Source organism: Lepidochelys kempii, chromosome 8, assembly GCF_965140265.1.
Source record: "Lepidochelys kempii isolate rLepKem1 chromosome 8, rLepKem1.hap2, whole genome shotgun sequence".
In the NCBI taxonomy this organism is placed as follows: Eukaryota; Metazoa; Chordata; order Testudines; family Cheloniidae; genus Lepidochelys; species Lepidochelys kempii.
The window spans coordinates 30769790-30795392 of NC_133263.1; the positions used below are offsets into that span (position 1 = coordinate 30769790).

Genomic DNA, 25603 nt, shown 5'->3' on the forward strand with positions numbered 1-25603 from the left:
GATATAGATTGTATTGGTTCCAGTGCTGTTCAACATATTCATAATTGGTCTGGAAAAAGGGGTAAACAGTGAGGTGGCAAAATTTGCAGATGTTACAAAATTAGTCAAGGTAGTTAAGTCTAAAGCAGACTATGAAGAGTTATAAAGGGATCTCACAAATGTGGGTGAATGGGTAAGAAAATATCAGATGAAATTCAATGTTGTTAAATGCAAATTTAATGCACATTGGAAAACATAAAATCCCAACTATACATACAAAATGATGGAGTCTAAATTAGATGTTTATCACTCAAGAAAAATCTTGGCGTAATCATGGGTTGTTCTCTGAAAGAATCTGTTCAATGTGCTATGGCAGTCAAAAAAGCTAATGGAATGTTAGGAAAGGAATAGATGATAAGACAGATAATATCGCAATGCCACTGTGTAAATTCATGGTGTGCCCACACCTTGAATACTGCATGCAGATCTGGCCATCCCATCTCAAAAAATGATTCCTTAGAATTGGAAAAAGTACAGAGAAAGCAACAAAAATGATTAGAGGAATGGAACTGCTTCCATATGAGGTGAGATTACAAAGACTGGGACTACCCAGCTTGGAAAAGAGGCTAAGGGGGATGTGATAGATGTCTATAAAATCATGAATGGTGTGGAGAAATTGGATAAGGAAGTGTTATTCTTTCACATAACACAAGAACCATGGTTCACTCAATTAAATTAATAGGCAGCAAGTTTAAAACAAACGTAAGAAAGTACTACTTCACAGAACACACGGTCAATCTGTGGAACTCATTGGCAGAGGATGTTGTGAAGGTCAAAACTTTAATGGCACTGGAAAAAGAACTAGATAAGTTCATGAAGGATAGGTCCCTCAATGGTTATAAGTCATGATGATCAGGGATGCAGTCAGTGGTTTTGCTGGTATTTTTTTCAAATATATGTGGTCTGCAGATAATTTATGCTATGTAATAGATTATATATTTATGTGTATTTGGGCTTTAAACAGCCCTATATTAAGAATACAAAGTCTTTATAAACTCATCCAGCTAAGCAATCAAAATTCAACCAAGAATTCTGTTTTGTCTGTAAGTTTCCACTTACTCATTTAGAAAATGTTTAGCCTGCAAACTAAGCCACTTCCTCTGTCAGTTATTGTGCTTTTTCAACATAACTGGTGTTAAAGGAAGCAATTAACAGAAGGCAACACTAGTTCACAACATGAATTGATGATTGTTGGTATCTATAATGTTTTGGCTTTCATTTAATACAAGGCAACCAGTAGAGGAGGAATGCATATTTCAAGTGAAAGGTGAAAGCTAAATTAATCTTGGCTAGGGCTCTGTGTTTGTCATGCAGATAGTGGAAGTCACGGATTCTGTGACTTTCCGGGACCTCGGTGACTTCTGCGCGGGGAGGCAGAGAGACAGTATGGCTGACCCCAGGGCTGCCCAAGCAGCTGGCTCTGGGGCAAGCTGCTCAGGTGGCCCCAGGGACAGCCACACCGGCAGCTGCTGGAGCAGCTCTGCAGATGGCCACTCCAGCAGCCCCGCAGCCAGCCACGCTGACTGCTGCTGGAGTGGCCCAAGGGCCAGCTGCACTGGCCACTGCTTGGCCGGTTCCCGGGGGCTGGTGTGACTGCTGGCCCTGCCGCCCCATCAGCAGCCCTTTAGGGCGACTGCCCCCACCCCCGAAGTGGCCCCTCCAGATCCGCCCCAGCAGCAACCCCGTTAAGATTTAGTCATGGGTATTTATAGCATAAGTCTTGGACAGATGACGGGCCCCTGAATTTTTGTGTGTATTGCCCGTCACCTGTCCAAGACTTATGCTATAAATATCCATGACTAAATCATATCCTTAATCTTGGCCCATAGGGACACTGTGGGGGTGGGAAAAATCCTCAAATTTGATCAAGTGTGTGATTATTTTAAGTGTTATGATGTTTTTGTCATAATATAGTATTTTCTAAAAACTGGTTTGAAGTTTCTATAGAAAATCACTCCTAATAGGAACATAACTTTAGTAACCCATTATTTAAAAATTAAACCTTGGCTAGAGTGAGACCAGTTTCCTGCCCTGAAGAGTTTATAGGCATTTGTGCCCAGTATTAAAAATTGTTTTCAGGGGTCCATTTGGAAGTGCACAGCTTCTGTCGTCATGTGAGTTTCCTTCCACTTTTGGACTGGGTGGGTTTTAAGCATATAATTTGATTTTTTTTCTTATTTTTTTTAATCCGCTCTAGGCAGTGGAATACATTGTCAGCTCAGGGGCCTTCCATCAACATGATAGTAGTTACAGAAAGTTTTCATCTGGTTTACTATCAAGTTGTACTCCTAGTTCTTTCATCTACACCTTAACTCTGCTCCTGCTGTCTGCCTTCTATCTTCACTTCTCATGGCTTTATATGGTATACAGTGGATGTGATGGATGAACAACACATCCCATATCAGAGCAGGATCACGATCCTAGATATATATAATCAACTTTCTGGGGCACAGACAGCAAGCAAAGTTCTATAGGCTTTCGAATTGCTACATAATGGAGCTGACATGATAAATGGAACTGAATGTTGACAAACAAAAGAAATTTCCCTTTGATCAGAAGAAATAACAAAGGGAGAGAATGACAATTGAGACACAAGATTTATAAGGAAGGTGGAAGTGATTGAATGACAATTTCTAAGTATTTAGATAGAAGCAATTAATCTGAACAGTCAGTGATGTTTTTCACTTGATGTAATATGGTTTAATTTTCTTGTTTGACCCATACAATATGAAATTGTTTGTTCTTTATGTTGATATTTTAATACCCGAAAGGCACAGGGAAGTGGATGAGATTTATATCCGAGTAACAGTGAGTTATGAGGGTAACAAAAGGACCCTGATTCATGCAAATCCATGAAATGTGTGTGTGACTGAAGTGAATGAAGTCTTAAATTTCAAGTAAAAGTTATTTCAGGTTCAACATGTACAATTTGTATTCTGATGGAAACAGGGCAATCATAAGAGACATGACATGTCTTTAGCAGCAGCTATATAAAAGCCTAATAAAAGGAAGGCAGCTTGGGTGAAAGTGATCATGAAATAGTAGAGTTCATGATTCTAAGGAATGGTAGGAGGGAGAACAGCAAAATAAAGACAATAGATTTCAAGAAGGCAGACGTTAGCAAACTCAGGGAGTTGATAGGTAAGATCCCATTGGAAGCAGGTCTAAGGGGACAAACAATTGAAGACAATTGGCAGTTTTTCAAAGAGACATTATTAAGGGAACAAGAGCAAACTATCCCACTGCATAAGAGAAATGGGAAGTAGGGCAAGAGACCACCCTGGCTTAACCAGGAGATCTTCAATGATCTAAAAATGGAAAAAAAAAGTCCTACAAGAAGTGGAAAATAGACCAAATTACAAACTGTGAATATAAACAAATAACACAAGTATATAGGGACAAAATTAGAAAGGCCAAGGCAAAAAACACGATCAAAATAGCTGGAGATATAAAGGGTAACAAGAAAACATTCTACAAATACATTAGGAGCAAGAGGAAGACCAAGGACAGGGTAGGCCTGTTACTTAATGAGGGGAGGGAAACAATAACAGAAAATGTGGAAATGGCAGAGATGCTTCATGACTTTTGTTTCGGTTTTCACCAAGAAGGTTGGTGGTGATTGGACGTCTAACATGGTGAATGCCAGTGAAAATGAGGTAGGATCAGAGGCTAAACTAGAGAAAAAACAAGTTAAAAATTACTTAGACAAGTTAGATGTCTTCAGGTCACCAGGGCCTGATGAAATGTATCCTAGAATACTCAAGGAGCTGACTGAGGAGATATCTGAGCCATTAGCGATTATTTTCGAAAAGTCATGGAAGATGGGAGAGATTCCAGAAGACTGGACCATCTATATAAAGGGAAATAAGGACAACCTGGGGAATTACAGACCAGTCAGCTTAACTTCTGTACCTGGAGAGACAATGGAGCAAATAATTAAGCAATCAGTTTGCAAACATCTAGAAGATAATAAGGTGATAAGTAACAGTCAGCATGGATTTGTCAAGAACAAATCTTGTCAAACCAACCTGATAACTTTCTTTGACAGGGTAACAAGCCTTGTGGATAGGGGGAAGTGGTAGATGTGGTATACATTGACTTTGGTAAAGCTTTTGATACTGTCTTTCATGACCTTCTCATAAACAAATTAGGGAAATACAACCTAGATGGAGCTACTATAAGGTGGGTGCAAAACTGGTTGGAAAACCATTCCGAGAGAGTTATCAGTGGTTCAGCCTTGCTGGAAGGGCATAATGAGTGGGGTCCCGCAGGGATCAGTTCTGGGTCCGGTTCTGTTCAATATCTTCATCAATGATTTAGATAATGGTATAGAGAGTAAACTTATAAAGTTTGCAGATGATACCAAGCTGGGAGGGGTTGCAAGTGCTTTGGAGGATAGGATTATAATTCATAATGATCTGGACAAACTGGAGAAACGGTCTGAAGTAAATAGGATGAAATTTAATAAGGACAAATGCAAAGTATTCCATTTAGGAAGGAACACTCAGTTGCACACAGACAAAATGGGAAATGGATGCCTAGGAAGGAGCACTGCAGAAAGGGGTCATAGTGGACCACAAGCTAAACATGAGTCAACAGTGTAACACTATTGCAAAAAAAAAAGCGAACATCCCTTCTGGGATGTATTAGCAGGTGTGTTGTAAGCAAGACACGAGAAGTAACTCTTCCACTCTACTCTGTGCTGATTAGGCCTCAACTGGAGTATTGTCTCCAGTTCTGAGTGCCACATTTCAGGAAAGATGTGGACAAATTAGAGGAAGTCCAGAGAAGAGCAACAAAAATGATTAAAGGTCTAGAAAATATGACCTATGAAGGAAGATTGAAAAAATTCGGTTTGTTTTTTCTGGAAAAGAGAAGACTGAGAGGAGACACAAGAGTTTTCAAGTAAGTAAAAGGTTGTTACGAGGAGGAGGGAGGATAGGACAAGCAGCAATGGGCTTAAATTGCAGCAAGTGAGGTTTAGGTTGGATATTGGGAAAAACTTCCTAACTGTCGGGGTGGTTAAGCATTAGAAAAAAATTGCCTAGAGAGATTGTGGAATCTCCATCACTGGAGATTTTTAAGAGCAGGTTAGACAAACACTTGCCAGGGATGGTTTAGATAATACTTTTGATCCTGCCATGAGTGCAGGGGACTGGACTAGATGACCTCTCGAGGTCCCTTCCAGTCCTGATTCTAATTGCTTTCTAGTTTTATGTTTAATTACAGACATGCAGAAAATCCATGTGAGAGACAATAGTTCTCCTTGAAAGACAAATTGCCTCATCACCACCATAAAATGGTTACAGTAAAGTAAAACATAAGACAAAATGACATGCATTGTCACCTCAGTTCACATTGAATTATGTTGCTTTGCTCAGAAACTCCTCACGAAAGCTTGCATGGTGGCGGTAGTGGGACTCTAACAGTCGTAACAAATTTTTGAGTAGCTCTTAGTTTTGGAGTTGTTACTAAGCTGTGACAGCTTGGTATAGTCACTTAAGTTGTATTGCTTGTGTAAGGTGTGCATGATCCAGGTGAAAGCCTTGCACAGATAGATTTTTATCCTCCTGTACTATTTTTTTTTTCTTGGCATGATATAATTAGTGTGTTTACAGAATGGCTAGTGAAAATGGCTTATAACATTTTGGGGGGCGGTGGTGGGAAGTTATGTGCAACACTTACAGGTAGTAAGGTCCAGTGGTCAGGTGGCACCTGTTCCATGGTGTGTCCCTTTAACCCCTGGGACTTTTTAGGGTGGGTGAAGACCTAGAAGAAGGGAGAGCTAGGAGTTGGGAGAAGGAAGATGGCTCTGGGGAGCAATGAAAACTGAGTGAAAACCCAGCCTATTTCTTTAGGGCCTGGGGCCAGGGGCCTTGTAGGGCTGATGAGGCAAGGCTGCCCCCTCTCCCAGCCAACTGGAAAAAGCACTGGGAAGAAGGCGAGATATATTCTGTGCCTTCCATCAGGAAGGAGGGAGAAGGGCAGGGGAAAGGATTATCTGTGGACCTCTCTCAGCCTCGGAAAGTGAGGGAAAGAACTACATGGAGAGCTGCAGGAAGGGTTCCTGAGGGAAGCTGCTGGAACTACTGAGAGCCCAGAAGGAGGTCGGTAAAAGCCCTGAACCTGACGGGAGAGACTACAGGCCAGGGAGACTTTATATCAAGTTCATTTGGATTTAATAGAGTACAACCCCAACAGGAGAATTGTATCTTTACCTTTGCAGTGTATGGAGTTCTTAAGGGGCCCTGAGAGAAGGAAACTCTGGCAGGACGTTGCAGTTGGCCAGGAGGGGGTGCTACCGGACAAGTACACCCTTTTATAGTATGATGAACTCTGTCTACTTAAAGCTTAGAAGTATAACGAACACACGTTTTGCTTATACAATATTGTATCACTTCAAACGTTAAATAACATAGTATTAAATACACAGTACTATAAATCATTCTAAGAGAAAGTAGTCGGTCTTAAGCCATTTGGGGAAGGAAATTCAGTTTCATTTTTAGGCTGGCAATATAGGGGAATACCATCTACAAATCAATGACACTAGATAAATCAAAAGTCAGTAAAAATGCCTTTAACTTTAAGAGTAAGTTAATGTGGCAAGTCACAGATCTTGAAAGAATACGGGTAGGACTATGGGATAAGCTTTTAGGGAGAGAAGTGTTTCAGGTGATGGAAGGGGACACTGAGGGGAATGGAAAGTTTTCAAAGAGTAATTATTCGGTGCACCATACTGAAAGCAACACATTAGCACTATCCCAGGGGTTATCACACTTCATTGCACTGCAACCCCCTTCTGACAACAAAAATTACTACAAGACCCCGGGCGGGCAGGGGGGGAGTGGAGACTAAAGCCTGAGTCCCATTGGCCTGGGCAGGGGGGCTGAAGTCCTAGCCCAAGGGCTTCAGTCCCAGGTGGGGGGACCTGCAACCTGAGCCCTGCCACCCAGGGCTGGAACCCTCAGGCTTCAGGTTCATCCCCAAGTGGTGGGCTTGGGCTTTGGCCCTGGGCCAAAGCAAGTCTAATGCCAGCCCTGGCAACCCCATTAAAACAGGGTTATGACCCACTTTGGGGTCCTGACCCACAGTTTGAGGACTGCTGCACTAGGCGGTGAAGACATGAGCAAGGAAGTCAAGAAAATATTAGAACAGAAGGCCAAATGAAAGGAAGAATTTGGACTACAGGAAATAAGAACTTTAAAAGAATAAAATGGACTTTCTTTTTCAAAGGAATATGATAGACTGTATTCTGCTGTGAGCTACACCATTGAAACTTGATAACCTTATCAGAGGCAAAGTTGATCTCAGCAATATATATTAAAGATGCAGCTTATTTACTTGAACTGATGATTCCGTAACAGTAGGCCACAGGTGCCTTTCTGCTGCATGAGTGCAAAGGGGAGCAAAATGGGACAGAAAGGCAGTTACCTGTGCTGAAGAAAAGCGGTGCCTCTGGACCATGCTCATTTCAACCAAAGACATTGCAAATTTGTGGGTTTGATGCACTCTGTGGGTTTTTTGGGGGAGAGGGAGGAGGAGAATAGGGATGTTCTGGGAGGAGAAGAGAATGGAACTAAAAAAAATGACCACTGAGTAATGTGTACTTCAGTGTAGATCAGAGAGACTGCAATAGATATCTGCATTGAAGTTACTTTTGATACAACAAAGATTTCAGCCCTATAAACATTTAACATAGGATCTCTGTGGGATGTTTATTAATTAGCCGCATTCTCGGTATGTAGCATGTGCCTCTATTGTCCAGCCCCAGGAGTCTGCATACACAAAAAGCCAAACACTTACCCTGCCAGCCCACATCCTGTAGGCCTCAAAGATAATGAACAACTGTTTGAAAAAGCCTATTACAATGTTCTTGAAACCTGTTCCACTTCTCATCTTCTTTTCTGTGCTTTGAAACCACATTTGAATTACTTGCTTTTGGTTAGCAAGATTGTTAGTATCTAGTATTTTTGTGGCAATTCGAATGTCCTAAAAACAGTACAACTAGACTTTTTCTGCTTTCTCTGTATTAACAATGATTTTGCTTTAAGATTAAACTCTTTACCTTAGGAACATTTTTAGTTGGCAGAGTTAATAAAATCAAAGTCTGCGGGCAGTTTTTTCCATTATTGGACATGAACTTCTATTGTGCATATATAAGTGTTCAATGTGTGCATATATTTAGAGTGAATGTTTGGATCATAGTAGGAACCCTAATGCATGTGCGAAGTAAACTCTGGATAAAATCCTGACCTAAACCTCTCAATACATTGCATGTTTTGCTTTGACAGCTACATGTAAGGGAAAAATACAAGCCCTGATTCAGGAAACACTAAAGCACGTAATTAAAGTTAAGCATGTTCTTAAATGCTTGGCTGAATTTGGGCAGTAACCACCAAAGTATTACTCACAACATTATCTTTAAATTCCTATTGATGATGATCTTTTGAAAATATATGCACAATCCTCTTTTGACTACTAGCAATGCATGGCTTCTTTTTGCCTTTTTTTCAGGTAGTGTTTACATTAGATAAGAAAAGAAGAAACTTGTTTGCTGAAATCATAGCCCATCATAAAATTTATAGTTTGTTGTGTTCTCCCTAATCTGTTCATCGTGGAGTCAAAACCTTAACATCACACACAGCTTATTTTTCTATTTAATTTGAAAGTATGATTTGCTCTATTTGAATCATTGAATACTTTGTCCTTTAACTTTGCAGCCATATACAACTTTAAAGGTGCAGGAGAATCTCAGTTACCCCTGCAGATTGGTGATGTGGTCCATATATTGGAGTCCTGTGAAGGTAAGTCACTTGCATTCAAAATATAGAAATTGCCTTGCATCTGGATCTACCTGTTCTACCAAGAAGCACATAACGTACTACAACTATAAAAACACAGTTTAATATTGTAAGAGTTTCAAAACAGGATAGGCCATGCTGCACTTGGTTAGTCTAAATTTGCCTTCTTTGAGTCAGAGTATATTCATCCTTGGACATCTGTTGTCAGAAATGTTAAAGTGCATGTGGTTTCCATGCAAAACATTAAGGATGAAGGAATCCAGGTGGATAAAGAGTTGAGGTTGTTGTCAGCCCCTCTTATGTGCACTATGCTTATCTGATGGAAGAATTAAGTCTTGAAGATAATACATGGGTTGTATGTGTTTGAGGTTAGTCTTACTAGGTAAATATATGCAATATTTAAGATGCTGAATGTTTTAAAACTCTCACTTAACACAAAGAATTTCTTTAATATGTAATATTTCACTCTTCTTGTATGTCAGAGCTGCCTCACAAGAAACACTGTAGCAATCAATACATCTCACTCCATTTACCTCAAGTGCCAAACACTGATTATTAGCATGTGTTAAATAATGCTGGCCAAAATCTAAAACTAATGGCACATCATTAACATTGAATATGCTGCTCCAAATTATTGGTGATTGTGGAGCCTACCTGATAAAGGGGTGGAAGTAAGACAGAACTAAGATGGGAAAATGCAAAAAGGGAATAAAATAAGACTGGAACTTGCAGCAAACTTGTGATAAATGCATTGCTTATGCTAGAGCTGTATAAGGTTCTTGTTCAGGCTATGCTGGAGTCAAACCAAATATTTTTGTTTTGACCCACACATTCACAGCCTTCCTGAGTTCTGCTCCATGAAACTGTCAAAGCCATTTAAATGTCCTATTTTCACTATGCAAAACTGAGAGTTACTTGGTTTGGCCCTGAAGCTAAGCAAATCCACCTCACTTTAGCTTAAAGCTAAGTTCAGACTTGCCTGAAAGGTGTATTTATCTTATGTGATACAGGAGGGCCAGGGAGCAGTGGGAGAGTGCTAGATATATAAGCTCAAGGCTAATTAAGGCATGGTTCCCTGTAAACTAGGGAAGGTGGCTGCAGGGTAATTGGAGCACCTGCAGTCAATTAAGGCCCTGTTAGGAACCTAATAAAACCCCCTGCATCAGGCAGGCAGACAGGAGGAGGAGGAAGGATTGGAGCTTGGAGGTGTGCTGAGAGATTTGGAAGACCTGAGAATTGGAGAAAGGGAGACCTTTCCCAGCAGGCCAGGGAGACTCCCCTCCCCCCAGTATCTGAGGACTGAGGGTAACCCCACCTAAGGGGGATGAGGGTAAGAAACCCACAGGGGTTGAGAGGGGCTGGGACTCAGAGCGAGGAGCAAACCCAGATCCCGTCTACGACCTTCCCGGGCTAGTAGTGGGGGATAAAGAGCAGGGGTAAAGGGTGGCATCTTAGCTCCCTGCGAAGAAAAGCGCAGGAAACACCAGACAAAAATCGGCCATCTTGCCACACTTAGTAAAACATTTTGATGAATGTGGTCTGAGTGGATTTTTTTGGTGACGATCCCAAAGACTGCAAGGTTGTTTTAAGATGAATATTTCACGACTGTACCCTATTAGATATTTAAAAACTTTTAATGCCTTTGGCTTCTATTGGGTAAAGTAAGTGTTAACTCTAAAACATTTCTTGATACTTTAGACTGGATATGCTCTGTCCTAGAGTCCACTGAGAGAAGGGGCTCTATCGGCTTACTTTGTGCCACTTAGGCTACATCTACACTGAACGCTTCTTTCAGTGGCATGTTGAGTATGCACTCAGGGTAGCTCCACTAGTACTGGTTTAAAGTAGCAGGGTAGATGGTGAGGCATGACTTAAGCAAGTAGAGTTGAGAGATGCTACAAGGGTGTGGGTATGTAACTGAGTCAATACCCCACACAGCTCTCTGCTTTCCCAAGCTGCGACTTCCATCTACACTGCTATTTTTAGCTGTGCAATGTCCTGGGACTGGAGCCCTTCCCTGCCCGCCATGAGGGTGGAGGGGAGGAGTTTAGCTGTACGAGTGGAGAAGATCAGGTGGTAGTCTGTAAGAAGTCTCCTGAAACTCTCAGAAGAGGAGTGAGTGGCCATTTGCTGTGGTTTTCCTTTTGAGTGTATGCATACATTCCATTGCAGGTGTGTGTGTGCCCAATGCACTTGAGTTGAAGACTTTTGTGGTAATACCACTAGGTGGCATATGTACCCCAGCTCTCCTTGTCTGCCATCTCCTCTCAGTGAAAGTTGGAGTTCTCTGTGGCTGTTTGCTTTGGTTAGCCAGCGTATTCTGAAAATCTTTGCATGTATAGAACAAAAATGCAGAGGGACTTCTGTCTAGAAGTTCACCTGATGAAAGAGGAATGTGTCCTTCATTGAAACCAGATCCCAAACATGAGGTGACGAATTCTAAATCCATGAGGAATGTTCCTCCAGCCACCAGCAACTCAAAGCACAAGTCAGGTGAAAAACAATGCTTTTCATCTTCACCACTGGCCGCCTTGAAAGCTTTCTGATGCTGACAAGTGCTCAAAATTTCAGTCTTCACAGAAGAAGCCTTCCAGTAAGTCCTCTAATACTGGTTTGAGGTATCATAAACATAAGTACTCACCAGCTCTGTCAGAGAATGCACCATGGACTCTGGCTCCTTCAGGCCCATCAAGTCTGGTGCCTTTAGTTAGTCAGTCTGTAAACCTGAAGTCCAACCCAGTGACGACGGTGCTTTCCTGTCCACAACCACTGGATCACATGGCCTCATGCACATATGTGACTCAGCATACCAGGCTTCACCTTCACCATTAACAGGCTTGGTTCCATTTTGTTTTTTCATTTGACCAGGCATCCTTTGGTCATTTGTGTACCTGAACGAGAATTTCAGTCTCTGAACTGGTGGCTGGACACTTGTAATATGTGCAAAGGGGTCCCATTTCTATCTCCAGAACCAACTAGAACTCTGGTTACAGATGTATCTACCAAAGGCTGGGGTTCTGCCTCAGGTGACTTTATGCACAGGCTCTGGTCACCCAGGAGGTCTCTCTGCATATAGACATGTGATGTTCTATGCTATCTGTTGGGCTTGTGAAACATTCATGTCCTTCATCAGGAACTATTTGGTGCAAGTCCTTACAGACAACACCACTGCCATGTTTTATCTCCGCAGCTGTGCGGGAGGGTGTGGATATGTGCAAGAATGACTCCTCTATATCAGGAGGCTGTCCACTTTAGGAACCTCTGCATAAGAACCAAAGTTTCCTTGAGATAGTTCCATCTTCTGGGAGTGAGGAGTGCCACTGCAGATTCCCTTGGCTGGGATTTTGTGGACCACCACAAGCAGTCAATCAGAAAGGACATCCTCCTCCAGATCTTCCGTCAGCGAGGATACCTGAATTTGTTGTTCAAGTTGGTAGTGAACAAGTCTATTTTCAAGAACTTTTGCTCCAGCCTGAGTTGCAGTCTGTGTTCCTTAACCAATGTCTTTCTTCTCACATTGACCAATCATCTGCTATATGCATTTCCTCCAGTCCCTCTCATCCTAAGGGTACTCAGGAAGCTGAAAACAGACAAAGCAACATTAATTTTAGTGGCACCGGTCTGGCCAAGATAGTACTGGTTCACAGGCCTACACTAGCTTTCAATCAGGCCAGCTAACTTCACTTGGAGTCAGAGATCTGCTATCTCAGAACCAGGGCTGGTCTCCACACTGCAACCTCCAATCTCTCCATCTCACTGCATGGATAAGCTCTGGTTAAATGCTTGTGAAAAACTGCTCTAGAGATGTCCAAGATGTCTCTGTGAGCAAGAGGAAGGATTCTGCGAGAGCCATATCCACTATTAAATGGAAGTGTGTGTCCATCTGGACAATCTCAGCATTTATCACTCCCTGTGACAGGACACTAGTCATTTTCTGGGTTACTTATTGCATTTGAAGGCATCTGGCCTTTCGGCTCTGAGAGTTCACCTGGCTTCCATATCTGCAGTCCATCCGCCATTTAGAGGGGTTTTCTGTTCTCTCTCACCCTCTGGTATCTAGATTTCTGAAAAAAACAGTCCATGTCTATTGTCCAGTATCTGATCAGCTACCATCATGGGATCTTAATCTAGTCTTTAAAGGCAAATGGAGGGCCCTCTTTGAACCCCTAGTGACATCACCATTGTATCTCTGGAGGCAATAACTTCTGCAAGAAGAGTGTATCAGCTACGAGTTCTGCTAACTGACAGTTCTTAAATTTTCCCCCCTATGAATGAGGACAAGGTTCTTTTCAGATGACACCCCAAGTTAATTGAAAATGGGGTGTCATCTTTTCATCAGAACCAATCTATTCATCATCCAGTGTTTTTCCCCAAAACCTCATGCTTCCAAATGAAGAAAAGACTTCACACCTTGGATGTTCACAGAACTTTGCTGTTGCATCTTGATCGCATGGTGGTTTAGTGTGTATCCCAGGCTCTTTATAGCCCATGCAGAGAGAGTCGAAGGACCAATTATAGAATCATAGAATATCAGGATTGGAAGGGACCTCAGGAGGTGATCTAGTCCAACCCTTGCTCAAAGCAGGACCAGTCCGCAACTAAATCATCCCAGCCAGGGCTTTGTCAAGCCTGACCTTAAAAACCTCAAAGGAAGAAGATTCCACCACCTCCCTAGGTAATGCATTCCAGTGCTTCACCACCCTCCTAGTGGAAAAAGTTTCTCCTAATATCCAACCTAAACCTCTCCCACTGCAACTTGAGACCATTACTACTTCTTCTGTTATCTGGTACCACTGAGAACAGTTTAGATCCATCCTCTTTGGAACCCCCTTTCAGGAAGTTGAAAGCAGCTATCAAACCCCCCGCCCCCCATTCTTCTCTTCCGCAGACTAAACAATCCCAGTTCCCACAGCCTCTCCTCATAAGTCATGTGCTCCAGCCCCCTAATCATTTTTGTTGCTCTCCGCTGGATGCTTTCCAATTTTTTCACATCCTTCTTGTAGTGTGGAGCCCAAAACTAGACACAGTACTCCAGATGAGGCCTCACCAATGTCGAATAGAGGGGAACGATTACGTCCCTCGATCTGCGGGCAATTCCCCTATGTATACAGCCCAAAATGCTGTTCGCCTTCTTGGCAATAAGGGCACACTGTTGACTCTTATCCAGTTTCTCGTCCACTGTAACCCCAGGTCCTTTTCTGCAGAACTGCTGCCTAGCTGCGCAGTGCATGGGATTCTTCTGTCCTAAGTGCAGGACTCTGCACTTGTCCTTGCTGAACCTCCTCAGGTTTCTTTTGGCCCAATCCTCTAATTTGTCTAGGTCCCTCTGTATCCTATCCCTATCCTCCAGCATATCTACCACTCCTCCCAGTTTAGTGTCATCTGCAAACTTGCTGAGGGTGCAGTCCACGCCATCTTCCAGATCACTAATGAATATATTGAACAAAATATCGGCCCCAGGACCGACCCTTGGGGCACTCCGCTTGATACCGGCTGCCAACTAGACATGGAGCCATTGATCACTACCCGTTGAGTCCGACGATCCAGCCAGCTTTCTATCCACCTTATAGTCCATTCATCCAGCCCATACTACTTCAACTTACTGGCAAGAATACTTTGGGAGACCATGTCAAAAGCTTTGCTAAAGTCAAGGAATAACATGTCCACTGCTTTCCCCTCATCCACAGAACCAGTTATCTCATCATAGAAGGCAATTAGATTAGTCAGGCACGACTAGCCCTTGGTGAATCCATGCTGACTGTTCCTGATCATTTTCCTCTCCTCTAAGTGCTTCAGAATTGATTCCTTGAGGACCTGCTCCATGATTTTTCCAGGGACTGAGGCGAGGCTGACTGGCCTGTAGTTCCCCAGATCTTCCTCCTCCCCTTTCGTAAAGATGGGCACTATCGCTACTCAGTATTAGCTCAGCATATCTCACTGGATCTCTGACAGTATCAAATTTTATTATAATCTTGCAAAAATCTCTCCACCACCAAAAAAACCCAACTCTCACCCCCAGAGCTCAGTCCCACTTCCTCTGTGTTGAGAAATGTTCTGATAACAGATATCTGTAAAGCAGCAATATGGTCATTTGTACATAACCATAGGCTTCTCGAACAGCCGAGCTTCGGCAAGTCAGCATTGCAGTCTCGGTTCAGATAATTAAAAATCCTACGATCTGTAATGGAACTGTTACAGAGTCACCAGCCGCAGAATGTATATGTGCACAATCACTTGAAGGAGAGAAATGGGTTACTTACTTACAGTAACTGTTCTCAGATATGTTGTGTACTCATACATTCCACAACCCTCCCACCTGCCCCAGTACTTTTGGATAATAACTTCACTGGAGGAAGATGAAACTGAAGTGGGGGACGTGCCCATTTAATGGCTTAAACTCAGTGTATGAGAAGAGTAAGGGTGCACACAGTCACCTAATGATACTGCTGGCAAGAATCTGACTTAAGTGCTTTGGGGGCACGCAACTGCAGTGAAATTATACATGTGCACAGCACACCATTAAGAACAACAGTTACTGTAGGTGTTTTTTCTCCCCTCATTTTTTTTATCATGCAGCTGGTAAGAGACCGGCTCCCACCCAAAACCACAGCTGTGATGGTTACACTTGCATACAGACCGTTAAGGAAGAGAAGTATTCGGCATTTTATAGTGCAAAGATTTAATAAACAAAACTGCTCCAGAGCATGAATTACAACATGGCTTGTGCAAAAGTGAACTCTTTATGGTTCTAGGACTCAGAATTCCCAGTCTATCCTAATTATAGCAGGTAACATTGGGCCTAGTTCTGCTCTCGTTGAAACTAGTGGAAGCTGTAAATACACAAGGTCCACAGGACCAAGCTACTAATGCATCCATAGTGACAGGTTTCTGCCCCTTTTCCTAAAGCTGGCCTTAAATAGGAACTAGAAAGCATTGCTATTGTAGTTCAGTGGTTTTTAATTTTTTTTCTTTTCCTTGTTTAGAATGCCATCTTAGGACACAGAAAATACAATTGAGGGGGAAGGCTTTATTGTTAGGCTGCTGTTCAGTTATGTAAGGAGTGTGCCTTATTACCAGAAGCCATAAATGCGAACACTGCTTCACAAACCCATGAAGCACATGGTTGCAGCCTCTACAGCTGGAATATAATGCAGACAAAACACAAATGAAATATGTTGAGGAATGAAAATGACATCAGACAGTGCTGGGGAGAAGATCAATCTTGGAAAGCTAAAATAAACAGGTGGATTTTAATGAGGAATTTGAAGGAAATTGGTGGGACCATGGAGGAAGATTTAAGGTCATCTTGAAGTATGGCATGAAAACAAGGGGGAGGCAAAAGGAGTGCATGATGAGCAGCTGAGGCACAAATATTTTCACTAGCAGAATGGAGGGTGGCTCTTTTAAAAAAGCACAGAAGTACTGACCCACAACCCCCCTAGAACCTGCAAAGTTTAAGTATAGAGCTGGTTGGAAATTGGAGAGTGTGTGAACCTGATGGTTATTGTACTAACCTGGGATGTGTGAGACCCAGGTTCAAGTCTGGCAGGGTAGGAACTACAGCCTGCATCTCCCACATCCTAAGTGAGTGCCCTAAACTCTGGTCTATTGGCAGTCCTGGGGCTGGAGGTCTCTACTTTGCACACAAAAATTCCAAGGTCTCAGTGTTTTCTCAGTGCAGAATAGGAAGCTTCTTGCAACGAAACATTTTCTCAGGATGGGAAAACCATTTTCAGCACAGCTCTACTTGATTGTCCTTTTCCTGCCTGCTTAATTTGAACCAGGCACTGTAACTGTGGATTGGGGGGGGGGGAGGAGGGGAGTGAGGCATTTGTGATGGATAAAGCTGAGTGAATAATGTTGTTGTTTTTTAAAATATAGTGAAACAAACAAAACCCCAATAGCCTTGGTTTATTTTGAACTGAAAGTGATTTCTTTGGTTTTTCTCATTTGAAATAAAAAACCAAACACGTTCCAAAAATGTGTAAACAAACCAATTTGACATCGCCTTCCCTGACCCCAAAACACTTTTTTTCAGATGAAACTATTGACTGTATTAGGCCCAAATTAACGTACAGTTTTGGTGCACCAAAAAATATATTTTCCAGCAAATTTACTAATTGACCCAAAAAAACAAACCCCCAAAACCACTAGCTCTAATGGTAGATCCACAAGCCTGCTCCAGTCTATGCCTCCTTACATGCCTCCTTGGAATGGATGTTTGATGCTATCCAAGCCCATCTAATTCTAATGGGCAGCTGAACTCTGAATGAGCTGAACTCTGCTCTGGTTGTACAGGACAACAGGGTCTTGGGGAAGGATGCTGGTGTATGCACTACTAGTGCTCGGTATGGGCCCCATGTCTTGATTTGAGGGCAGGAACGTCATTCCTTCCCATCTTAAAAAGAGATCTCATGGCTCAAAAATGGAGTTGAGCAAGGGTTAGTCATGGGCCCATTGGGCAAGAAATGCATCCCTCAGAAGTGACTGGGTACATGACAGGTTTGCCAGAGCCAGTGGAGCATTTCCCCCAAAGCAAGATCCTTTTAACTTTACAACAGTCAGTTGATGTCCTACACAAGATGGCCACTTTGGGCTTTAAATTCTACCATGTAAAACAAAATTTTCAAAAAGTGCAGTCAGAATTAGGGCCCTGACCTGGCTGAACTTCTGGGTTAAGATGGGATGGGAGATTTTTCCTTTTGTTGCTGCTTCACCCAGAATTACTGCTGGAGGAAGTAGCCAGCCCTTCTTACCTTGCCTTCCTTGCCAAGATTTGCTTCTGCCCACTCCCAGGCCTTCTAGCTGCTGAAGAACAGCTTTGCATTGTTTCCACTAGCCATTGATCCTGGATGGCCTCTCTAGGCAGACTTTTTGGAGGTCTAAACATGCTTCTCTTTTTCCCCAAAAGGGCATCAAAGCACTAGGGCATCAGACGTCTGATAGGCCTTGTCTCAGGGGAAGTTGAGGTAGCCTCCTAAACATCCGTGAGAATCGGGCCTCCTGCAAGAGATGCTTCCCTCAGCCGCCTCCTCATTAGACTAGAATGGACCCTTTCAAAAAATTGTGTGGGGGGGTGTTTCTGAAAAATCTTCAGACACATCTGTTTTCTCACCCCCCGCCACCCCATTTCCTTTCAATTAACTCTGCAGAGAGGTGGTAGGTTTCTTTGGGCTGTGACAACCTCTTTTAGTATTGTGGTGACTGAGATATGATAAGGAATTAGTTTACTTGAGATTTCTCCTCCCTCTTTCCTGGCTTCTATTTATGAGTGTACAGCAAGGCTTTTTTAAAAAACAAAACAAAACAAAACACACCCCAAACACATCTTTTTTTACAGTGACTTGCCTCCTGAATACTTTAGTCTAGGGTATGTTACTATTTGGGTCTTGTGTTCTGTCTCCTATACAAGGCCCTTTAGCAGAACCCGGGAAGCAGTGCAGTGCTATTATGCTGAACAACAAAATAAAACAAAATTTCACAAAGGGTGGTTATCTGTCTGAATAAATTTTAAAACACTCAGCCCTCGAGTTGCTGTGAAATTTGTGGTCTTCTCAAAACAGTTGCTCAATGAGGGAAGTGGAGTCTTCCGTATTGTGTAAGTGAGGAAGTTAGTCTTATTCCAGAGATTTTTGAAAGGTATATCCTACTGCAAATTGTAGTTGATAAGCAATAAATAGTGTATGTGTATGGAGAAACAGATTTGTTTACTCTTATATACATGTATTTGTAATGCAGACTTTGCCTAAATCGCATATACAAAAAAGCTCATGTAGAACCTGCATAGGATGGTGTGCAGTCATGGCGACTGTGCACAACAGTGATGAATAATGCATGAAATGGTGTTTTCTTGCGTACAGTTGTAAACGGGCATGTAGATTATGTACAATTACTTTACTCAGTTTTAGATTTAGGGTGGGATATTCAGAACTGCTCAGTGTTGGTCTAATTCTGTTGCACTCAGTGGTAAAATGATCATTTGTGTACTATCAGAGCAGAGTTACATCAGCACTAAGCGCTTACAAAAATCCCTCTCTTGAACCTTTGTTTTAAAGATGGCAACTAAAATTGAGCACTAGAATATTGCTGCTTCTAATTTTTTTTTATTTAGTAGCTTAGTTACAAGAGTAGGAGTGTTGCTGTTGACAACAGGAGCGCTTTGTATGGAGATCTGCAAACCTTTCCATAGTGGAGCATGTGAACTAGCAGCTAATAGGGCCAGCGCATGACGTCTTCTGTGCTAGAAGCCAATAGCGCCCCTTTGTGACCCCTACTTTTATGTTCACAGGGTTGTAGGTTAATACGTCTTAATGCAATTCAAAACAAGAAATGAAGTATTTGTGGGGAATTTTTCATAGTGAGACCAATTTCTACTACATCTTAAGAAAAGAGGGCCAGGGAAATCATTTTGGCTTCATATCCTGGCTATTCACAGCTCTGTGAAATAGTTAAGACAGACAATTAGTAACCAGCTGTGGCCTGCTGTCTGATGTGCATCATAACCATACAGAATCCCATGCATATTAGAGGGGCTCCATATGAGGGTATGGGCCTGTTTGTGCCAATGAGATAGCAGCAGAATTGGGGCATATTTGGACAAAGCCGCTTTCAAAGCTCAGAGGGCCCAGTTTATCTCTGCCAGATATACCATGACTTGTAATATGCTTTTCGTTGAGGGTGGTGGCATAGATCTCTTTTTGTTGTATACATTTCAAATTGTATTACAGCATAACATTTAAGTTTCAAATGACTTGCAAAGTCCCATCCCAACTTTATTTTGGTAGAAATGGGGCACGCCCTTTTTTATTACAAGTGCAAGATGAAATTCTGCTTTATTTATTTTGATGAAAAGAGAATGAGTCTCATGTTGACGAATTGAGTAAAACCTCCATGATAGTCCTGCATTTCTCAAAGTCCTCACTCTAGCTCTGTGTATTTGATGCTTCCTGTCAAATATCAGGCCTCGGAAGACTCTTTTTTTTAAGCAATGAGTGCACAGAAGACTTGCGTTTTGTACTTTGTTGGGAGTGATTGAATGTTTGAGAGCTGTGTGATTAATAGTCGGTTTAGAATGTGAAGATGTTACTATGCCTTGTATTGCCTCAGTGCCTGTTTCTATTGATTTCTGCTATATTGCTCTTGTAGTATGTTTGGCCATCCTGTTTTGCTTACTTCATTCAGCTGCATATCGGAAGTCTTCACGGTTAGTTCTTCTTACAATAGCTACACAATTTTGATGTTTAGCAGTGGGTGGGGCATACTTGTCAGTATCCAGTAACCAGAAATTCATAGGTCACATCTTCATCTGAGTAATGACAGAGGTGAAGTAAATCAAATCTTGGGAATTGTGGTGACCTAGATTACCTGGTTCACTGGGAACATACTAGACTAGACCCAAAAGTCTGAAGACTTAATGGGTTGCTTTAAAAATAATTTGTTAGATGAGAGCAGAACGTCTCTCTGTACATAATACAAGCTGCTTTGAGTAAATGCAGATTAAAATAGTTATAAATAGCATTGCTATATGCATCAATACATGTAAAAGTTTAATAGATCAGAAATGAGTGAAGAAGGGATTTACAAGAAGGAAGATAGCAGAGAAGAACAGAACAGAAACTACCAATCAAGAGAAACGATGCCAGTAGGAAGTAAGCTTAAGGTCAAGTAGGGAGAAGGCATTAAAACCATAGTATGAGGGGAAAAATCTGACTAGTGTTACAGACCAAATAAATCCAGCTAGAGAAGCAGACTTGGAATGGAGGTAGAAGTAAATGCATGTTGTTTTGACTTCTTTTGGTTTAATTTTACTGGCTTGCATTAGATATGTTTAGCACTTCATAGCTTTGTGTTGAGCTCAGAGTTGTGGTTTTTCTATTATATATGCCTACATGTAAAGCCACTCTTGAAAAAAGAACAGCTTTTATTTTTCTTGCTCAAAAGAAACTAAAACTCACTACAACTTTTTGTGTGTGTCTTTTGCAGATATTTTTCTTGGGTCATAATTTTCAGTGCTTACATGAAGGGATCATGGGTGGAAATGGTATCATTAATGAAAGATTAAGATCCACAAAGGGATCAGATTTGCAAGTTTTACGTTTAATTCCTACATACGGCGTAAATGGGCCTTGATATGCTACACTAGGATATTTACACTCCTAGAAAGGAATAAATGGGTTGGGAGTACAGGATGTGTCCTATCCTGTAAACACAGGGTGAACAAATATTGATTCAAATTCATACAAGGGGAGTTACTCTAATAGGTGCTTTCTGCCCCGCACTTTTGGTTTTGTCTAAAGAAATGGAGAGACTTACATTTTTAGTTGTACTATATTTAATCTTTGAACATGCTTTGCTGTTACTTTCCAGTATTTATTATCATTGCATGTAAAATAATAAACACATCATATGAATTTATTTTTGTGCAATTTATGCAAGTATTCTATTGTACTGAGTTCTGTTCTCTTCTCGATTTTTCAGATTGGTACAAGGGATACCTAGTAAGACACAAAGGGTTCGAGGTAAGGTTGTACTTTACATGCTTTGTAAGATTTTATGCTAAAAAGAAACAATTTTGCTTCTTGGTGTTAGTTTATTTCAGAGCTCTCAAAGAATCAAATCCTGATCAGTTAGCTCAACCATCTCATTCTGTTTTAGTTCAGTGGGACTCTACAAGGTTGGTAAGGTGAAAAGGATTTGACCTGAAACTTCTTCTTAAATATGAAGAGAAGAGAGGATTGTGCAAAACAGATCAAAGAGAAAAGAACTGCTGTGCTTCCAGGTCAAAAGCGCTGATGAAAATATGACCTGAAATACTTGATGAAAGTAAATTTATTGCAAAATTATAAAATATTGTAAGTGCTTTATCATTTGTTCCAAACATTCCAAAACCCAGATTCAATATAAACTCCTATCAAGCTTCAAGTTATTGGTTAGGTATGACAGTGCAAGCCTTAAACTGTGATTGTTTTGGTGGCTTGCACATGTTTCTCATTGTGGATGCTTCAGAGTTAATCTGAGCTCCTCTGGGAGGTACTGTATTATAAACAGTTGGCTTGTAGTTACTGTGTTAACTTCAACTTTCATTGTGTTGTGAATTCAAACATATCCTTGCAGGAAGTCATAACTGAAACGTGTTAACTTGTCATTTGACCTACTCAAGAACCTGAGTTCAGTAAAAGATACCTAGAGGTTTACTTGATTGTATTGAATTTGTCAAAGAGATGGACAAGTTTATTTGGGGGTTTGAGTGGAGGATAACACAGATTTTTTTTTAATAAGTCCTCTATTCAGATAAAACACCGTGCAGACTACTAGGGAGCAGTAGTCAATATTGCAAGAGAGATACAATATTTGTAAATGTGATCAGCACTGCCTGCAGATGTAAAAAAGATTTAGAACAGAGCTATCACAGAAAATGAATATATCCAAGAAGGACATTCCTAGTGTCAGTAAAGAGATGTTTGGGTCATTTAATATAAATGCCTAACCAAAATCCATGGAGGACCTTCTTAACAGGGTCTAATTCTTGTCCTATTTTCATTGCTCTGAATAGCCTGATCATCATGTTCTTAACAAGTTTCAAAACTACAGTCCCTAGGAGGGGCATGTTTCAGACACTGAAAACTAATTATGCTGTTAATACTTTCTGTGGATCCAAGTGCACACTAAAATGGCAAAAGCTATTATAAAGGAAATGCATAATCTTGTTAGTCTGGGGAAAGGGGATAAAAATCCTGTATAGCCACTTGCAGGAGGATGCTTGAGGATCAGGGGATACTTTTAAAAAGTATGGAAGACACCTTAGCCCACCTCCCCTGAACAGATTGATCCATGGATATAAGATTCAGCATTGAGCCTGCAGTTTCAGTCAATAGGCCATCTTGACTGGGTGTTACTATGAAGTAAGTGTTTAGTTTATCATCTGTTACTCTCCTTCATCTACTAGTTAATTTTTTTAGTATTTGTCTTTGCTTCCCAATGCACCCACTTTTGGTCTAAATCTCACTTCATGTATCCTGAGTATGCAGCTGGTTTAGCACACTTCCTTGTGACTTCTGGTCAAGGTAGTCTGTGGGCAATAATTTTAGCTATTCTCAGGCAGGGGGATCCATCACCTACAATGAAATCAAACTCGAGCAGCATATATCTCTACCCTTGTTTCTTCAAATTTGCTGAGAACATTTTGCCCTGTGTGCAGATTAGTATATGTGAATGACTTAAACGTGTCTGCTGCTTGGCTCCACCAGAACTGGAACAGATTTGCATCTTTACCATCTATTTACTTACGGCTCTGTGATCCATTTACATGGACATAATTACAACTTTAATGTTCTTAGATTAAGCATCTTTTAAATTGTTTTACAAATACCTAAAGAAAGAATCTTAAGCTGAGAAATGAATTACTCAGTTGGCGGGTGAGATCCAAGTTAAAGGTATTATATAAAACTTACCAGAGTCCTATAGGTTTGATTTTCTTTTATTAAAGTTCTTGTGGTGTCATGTTTTAAGCAAGTGAGTATCATAGACTCTAAGGTCAGCAGGGACCATTGTGATCATCTCGTCTGACCTCCTGCACATCGCAGGCCACAGAACCTCTTCCACTCACTCCTGTAATAGACCCCCTACCCTCTGGCTGAGTCACTGAAGTCCTGTGTCAGTTATGGTATCAGTGCAAATGCTGTTTTCTTTATAAATATGTAGGATCTATTTATTCACATTCCTCGTGGTACTAAGCACTAAAAATAATGATGCTAATAGATGTGTAGGGCACCTGACTCCCCTGGTTCCATAACTAGCTGTTGCAGGTACCATGGCAGGCCCTCCAATGCTCAGGTATTGTATCAAGAGCAAGAGGTGATGCCTGCTGGGGCAATAGCAGCACCTCAGCAGAATCTTCATGAAGAGAATAGGCTGCTATCTGCATCTGTGTTGTCTGGATCAAGGTGAGGAAGCAGAGTTACTCTTCTTTCTCCCCATCCCCACACCCCCCTGACGTTTGAGCTGCTCCCTTTTTGAAGCTTCTCCTGCCCCAGGAGTTGCTGTTGCCATTAGTCCTTCACTCTGATAATGATTTAACAGATTAAAGTGAACCTGAAAATCCTGCTTTTAAAACATAGACCAGAACTAGCCACTTACTCATCCTTACCCTTTTTGAAATTCGGGTCAGTGAAAATTTTCATCCAGCTGCACTTGAACTATTTGCCTAAAATATTCTGAATTCAGCAAGGAATGTTTCTTAAACAGTTTGCGAGGTTTGTTTGCTCTCTCCATTCTTTGTACCCAAACAGACTCTCTTGTGTTGAGCATTAAACCCCAAAGGAATTGTATGTGGCTGTCTTTTTCTTCCAAATGTTGTATAACTAATTCACCAAAATGTGCATATTAAAATGAATATTCATTAAGTTGGGGGGATATTGAACAGTATATTACACACTGCCACAGACTTGCTATCTGACGTGGGGGCAGTTTGTCATAAGATATGTGTAGAGGTGCCTAACTGAGCTTGCATGAGCAAACTTAATGCTAGCACTTCCTTATATTTGAAACTGAGACCTCAACTTTCTTTAATGTAGATTTTTGTATGTAACCTGCTTTGTAAATTCAGAAACCTGCACAGTTAAGTGCGCTGGAGACTCCTCTATGTAGTATCATGAGAGCTTCCCAATGAAACAAAAGGACCAAGCAACACTGATGAATGTATTCATCCTCCACCACCTTCAAAAAAGAGGTTAACTATCAGGACATATCCTGCAGAAAAGGCACCAGATGAGGTTCCATTACTTGATGTGTGTAGTACGAAAATCAGGCAGGTAACAACTTCAATTTCCAGCTTGAGCCAATCACTGGGCAAGAGAGCTGTGATCTAGGAAGCCAGCACATCGTCTGTGACTGACACCTCAAATATAGCCAAATATGTTCCAGAGGTTTAAAACATTTTTAGTACATCTCCAAGATGAAATCTAGAGCGAGAGCCATTTGAAATTAAAGGGTGTTCCCAGGAAAGTCTGAAAGGCTTAACCTCTGGAATATATTAGGCTACATTTGATGTCAGTCACAGATGTTGTGCTGGTTGTAATCCCTTTAAAGTCCAAAGAAATCCTAGCTCTGTTACCATATCTGGGCATATCAGCAGCTTTGCTTCCTCGAAAGACCAAACTGAGAGAGTCAAAGGTTCCTTGAGGATATGTATCACATGAACTAACCTTGCCTGCTCAGCAGTTGTCTGCAGAGGTCAATTAGCGATAAGAAAATCAAATCTGTTGTTTGAGGAAAAATCCCTTGCTACAGCATGTGCCTGGCATCTTGCTAGGCATTGCTGATATCTCGGTTGTTTGTGGGCACATCTGGTTGTGGGTGTAGAAGACATATGGTCAGATTAAATGGCTTCCTTTATCCACAAAGTGTAAGGAAGGGAAGCTCTTTCGGTTTCGTTCAAGAAACCCTTCACACCCCTCACAGCCTTAGCCCCACGCTGTGAGCTCGACATTTTGTAGGGTGGTAGGGATGGGCTACTTGTCACAAAAGCCATTTATTGGGCAGAGGTGATTGGGTCCACTAGGTCATTGTCTTCCCTTCAGACTGTTGCTCCTTCACTTAAATGGAAGTGCCAATTATATACTCTACCAGTTCTTTCGGCTGTTTCCCTCAGCCCACTAACATTATTGATCTTGTCCAGATTATGTTTATAGATGAATTTTAAATACTGAAGGGATCATTGTGGTGGTCTAGTTTGACTGCTTGTATAACGTGAGCTACAGGATTTG

The 25603-nt window shown here is 41.5% G+C and overlaps 1 protein-coding gene across 1 annotated transcript in view; it reads left to right on the forward strand.

Annotated features, from left to right (window-relative positions):
* The window catches only part of DOCK2 (dedicator of cytokinesis 2), a 501787-nt gene that overhangs the window by 18994 nt on the left and 457190 nt on the right, over positions 1 to 25603 (forward strand). The window contains exons 2-3 of the mRNA XM_073355961.1: positions 8760 to 8843; positions 21318 to 21358. Of these exons, the coding sequence (XP_073212062.1) occupies positions 8760 to 8843; positions 21318 to 21358 (125 nt within the window). The remainder of the gene's footprint in view (positions 1 to 8759; positions 8844 to 21317; positions 21359 to 25603) is intronic.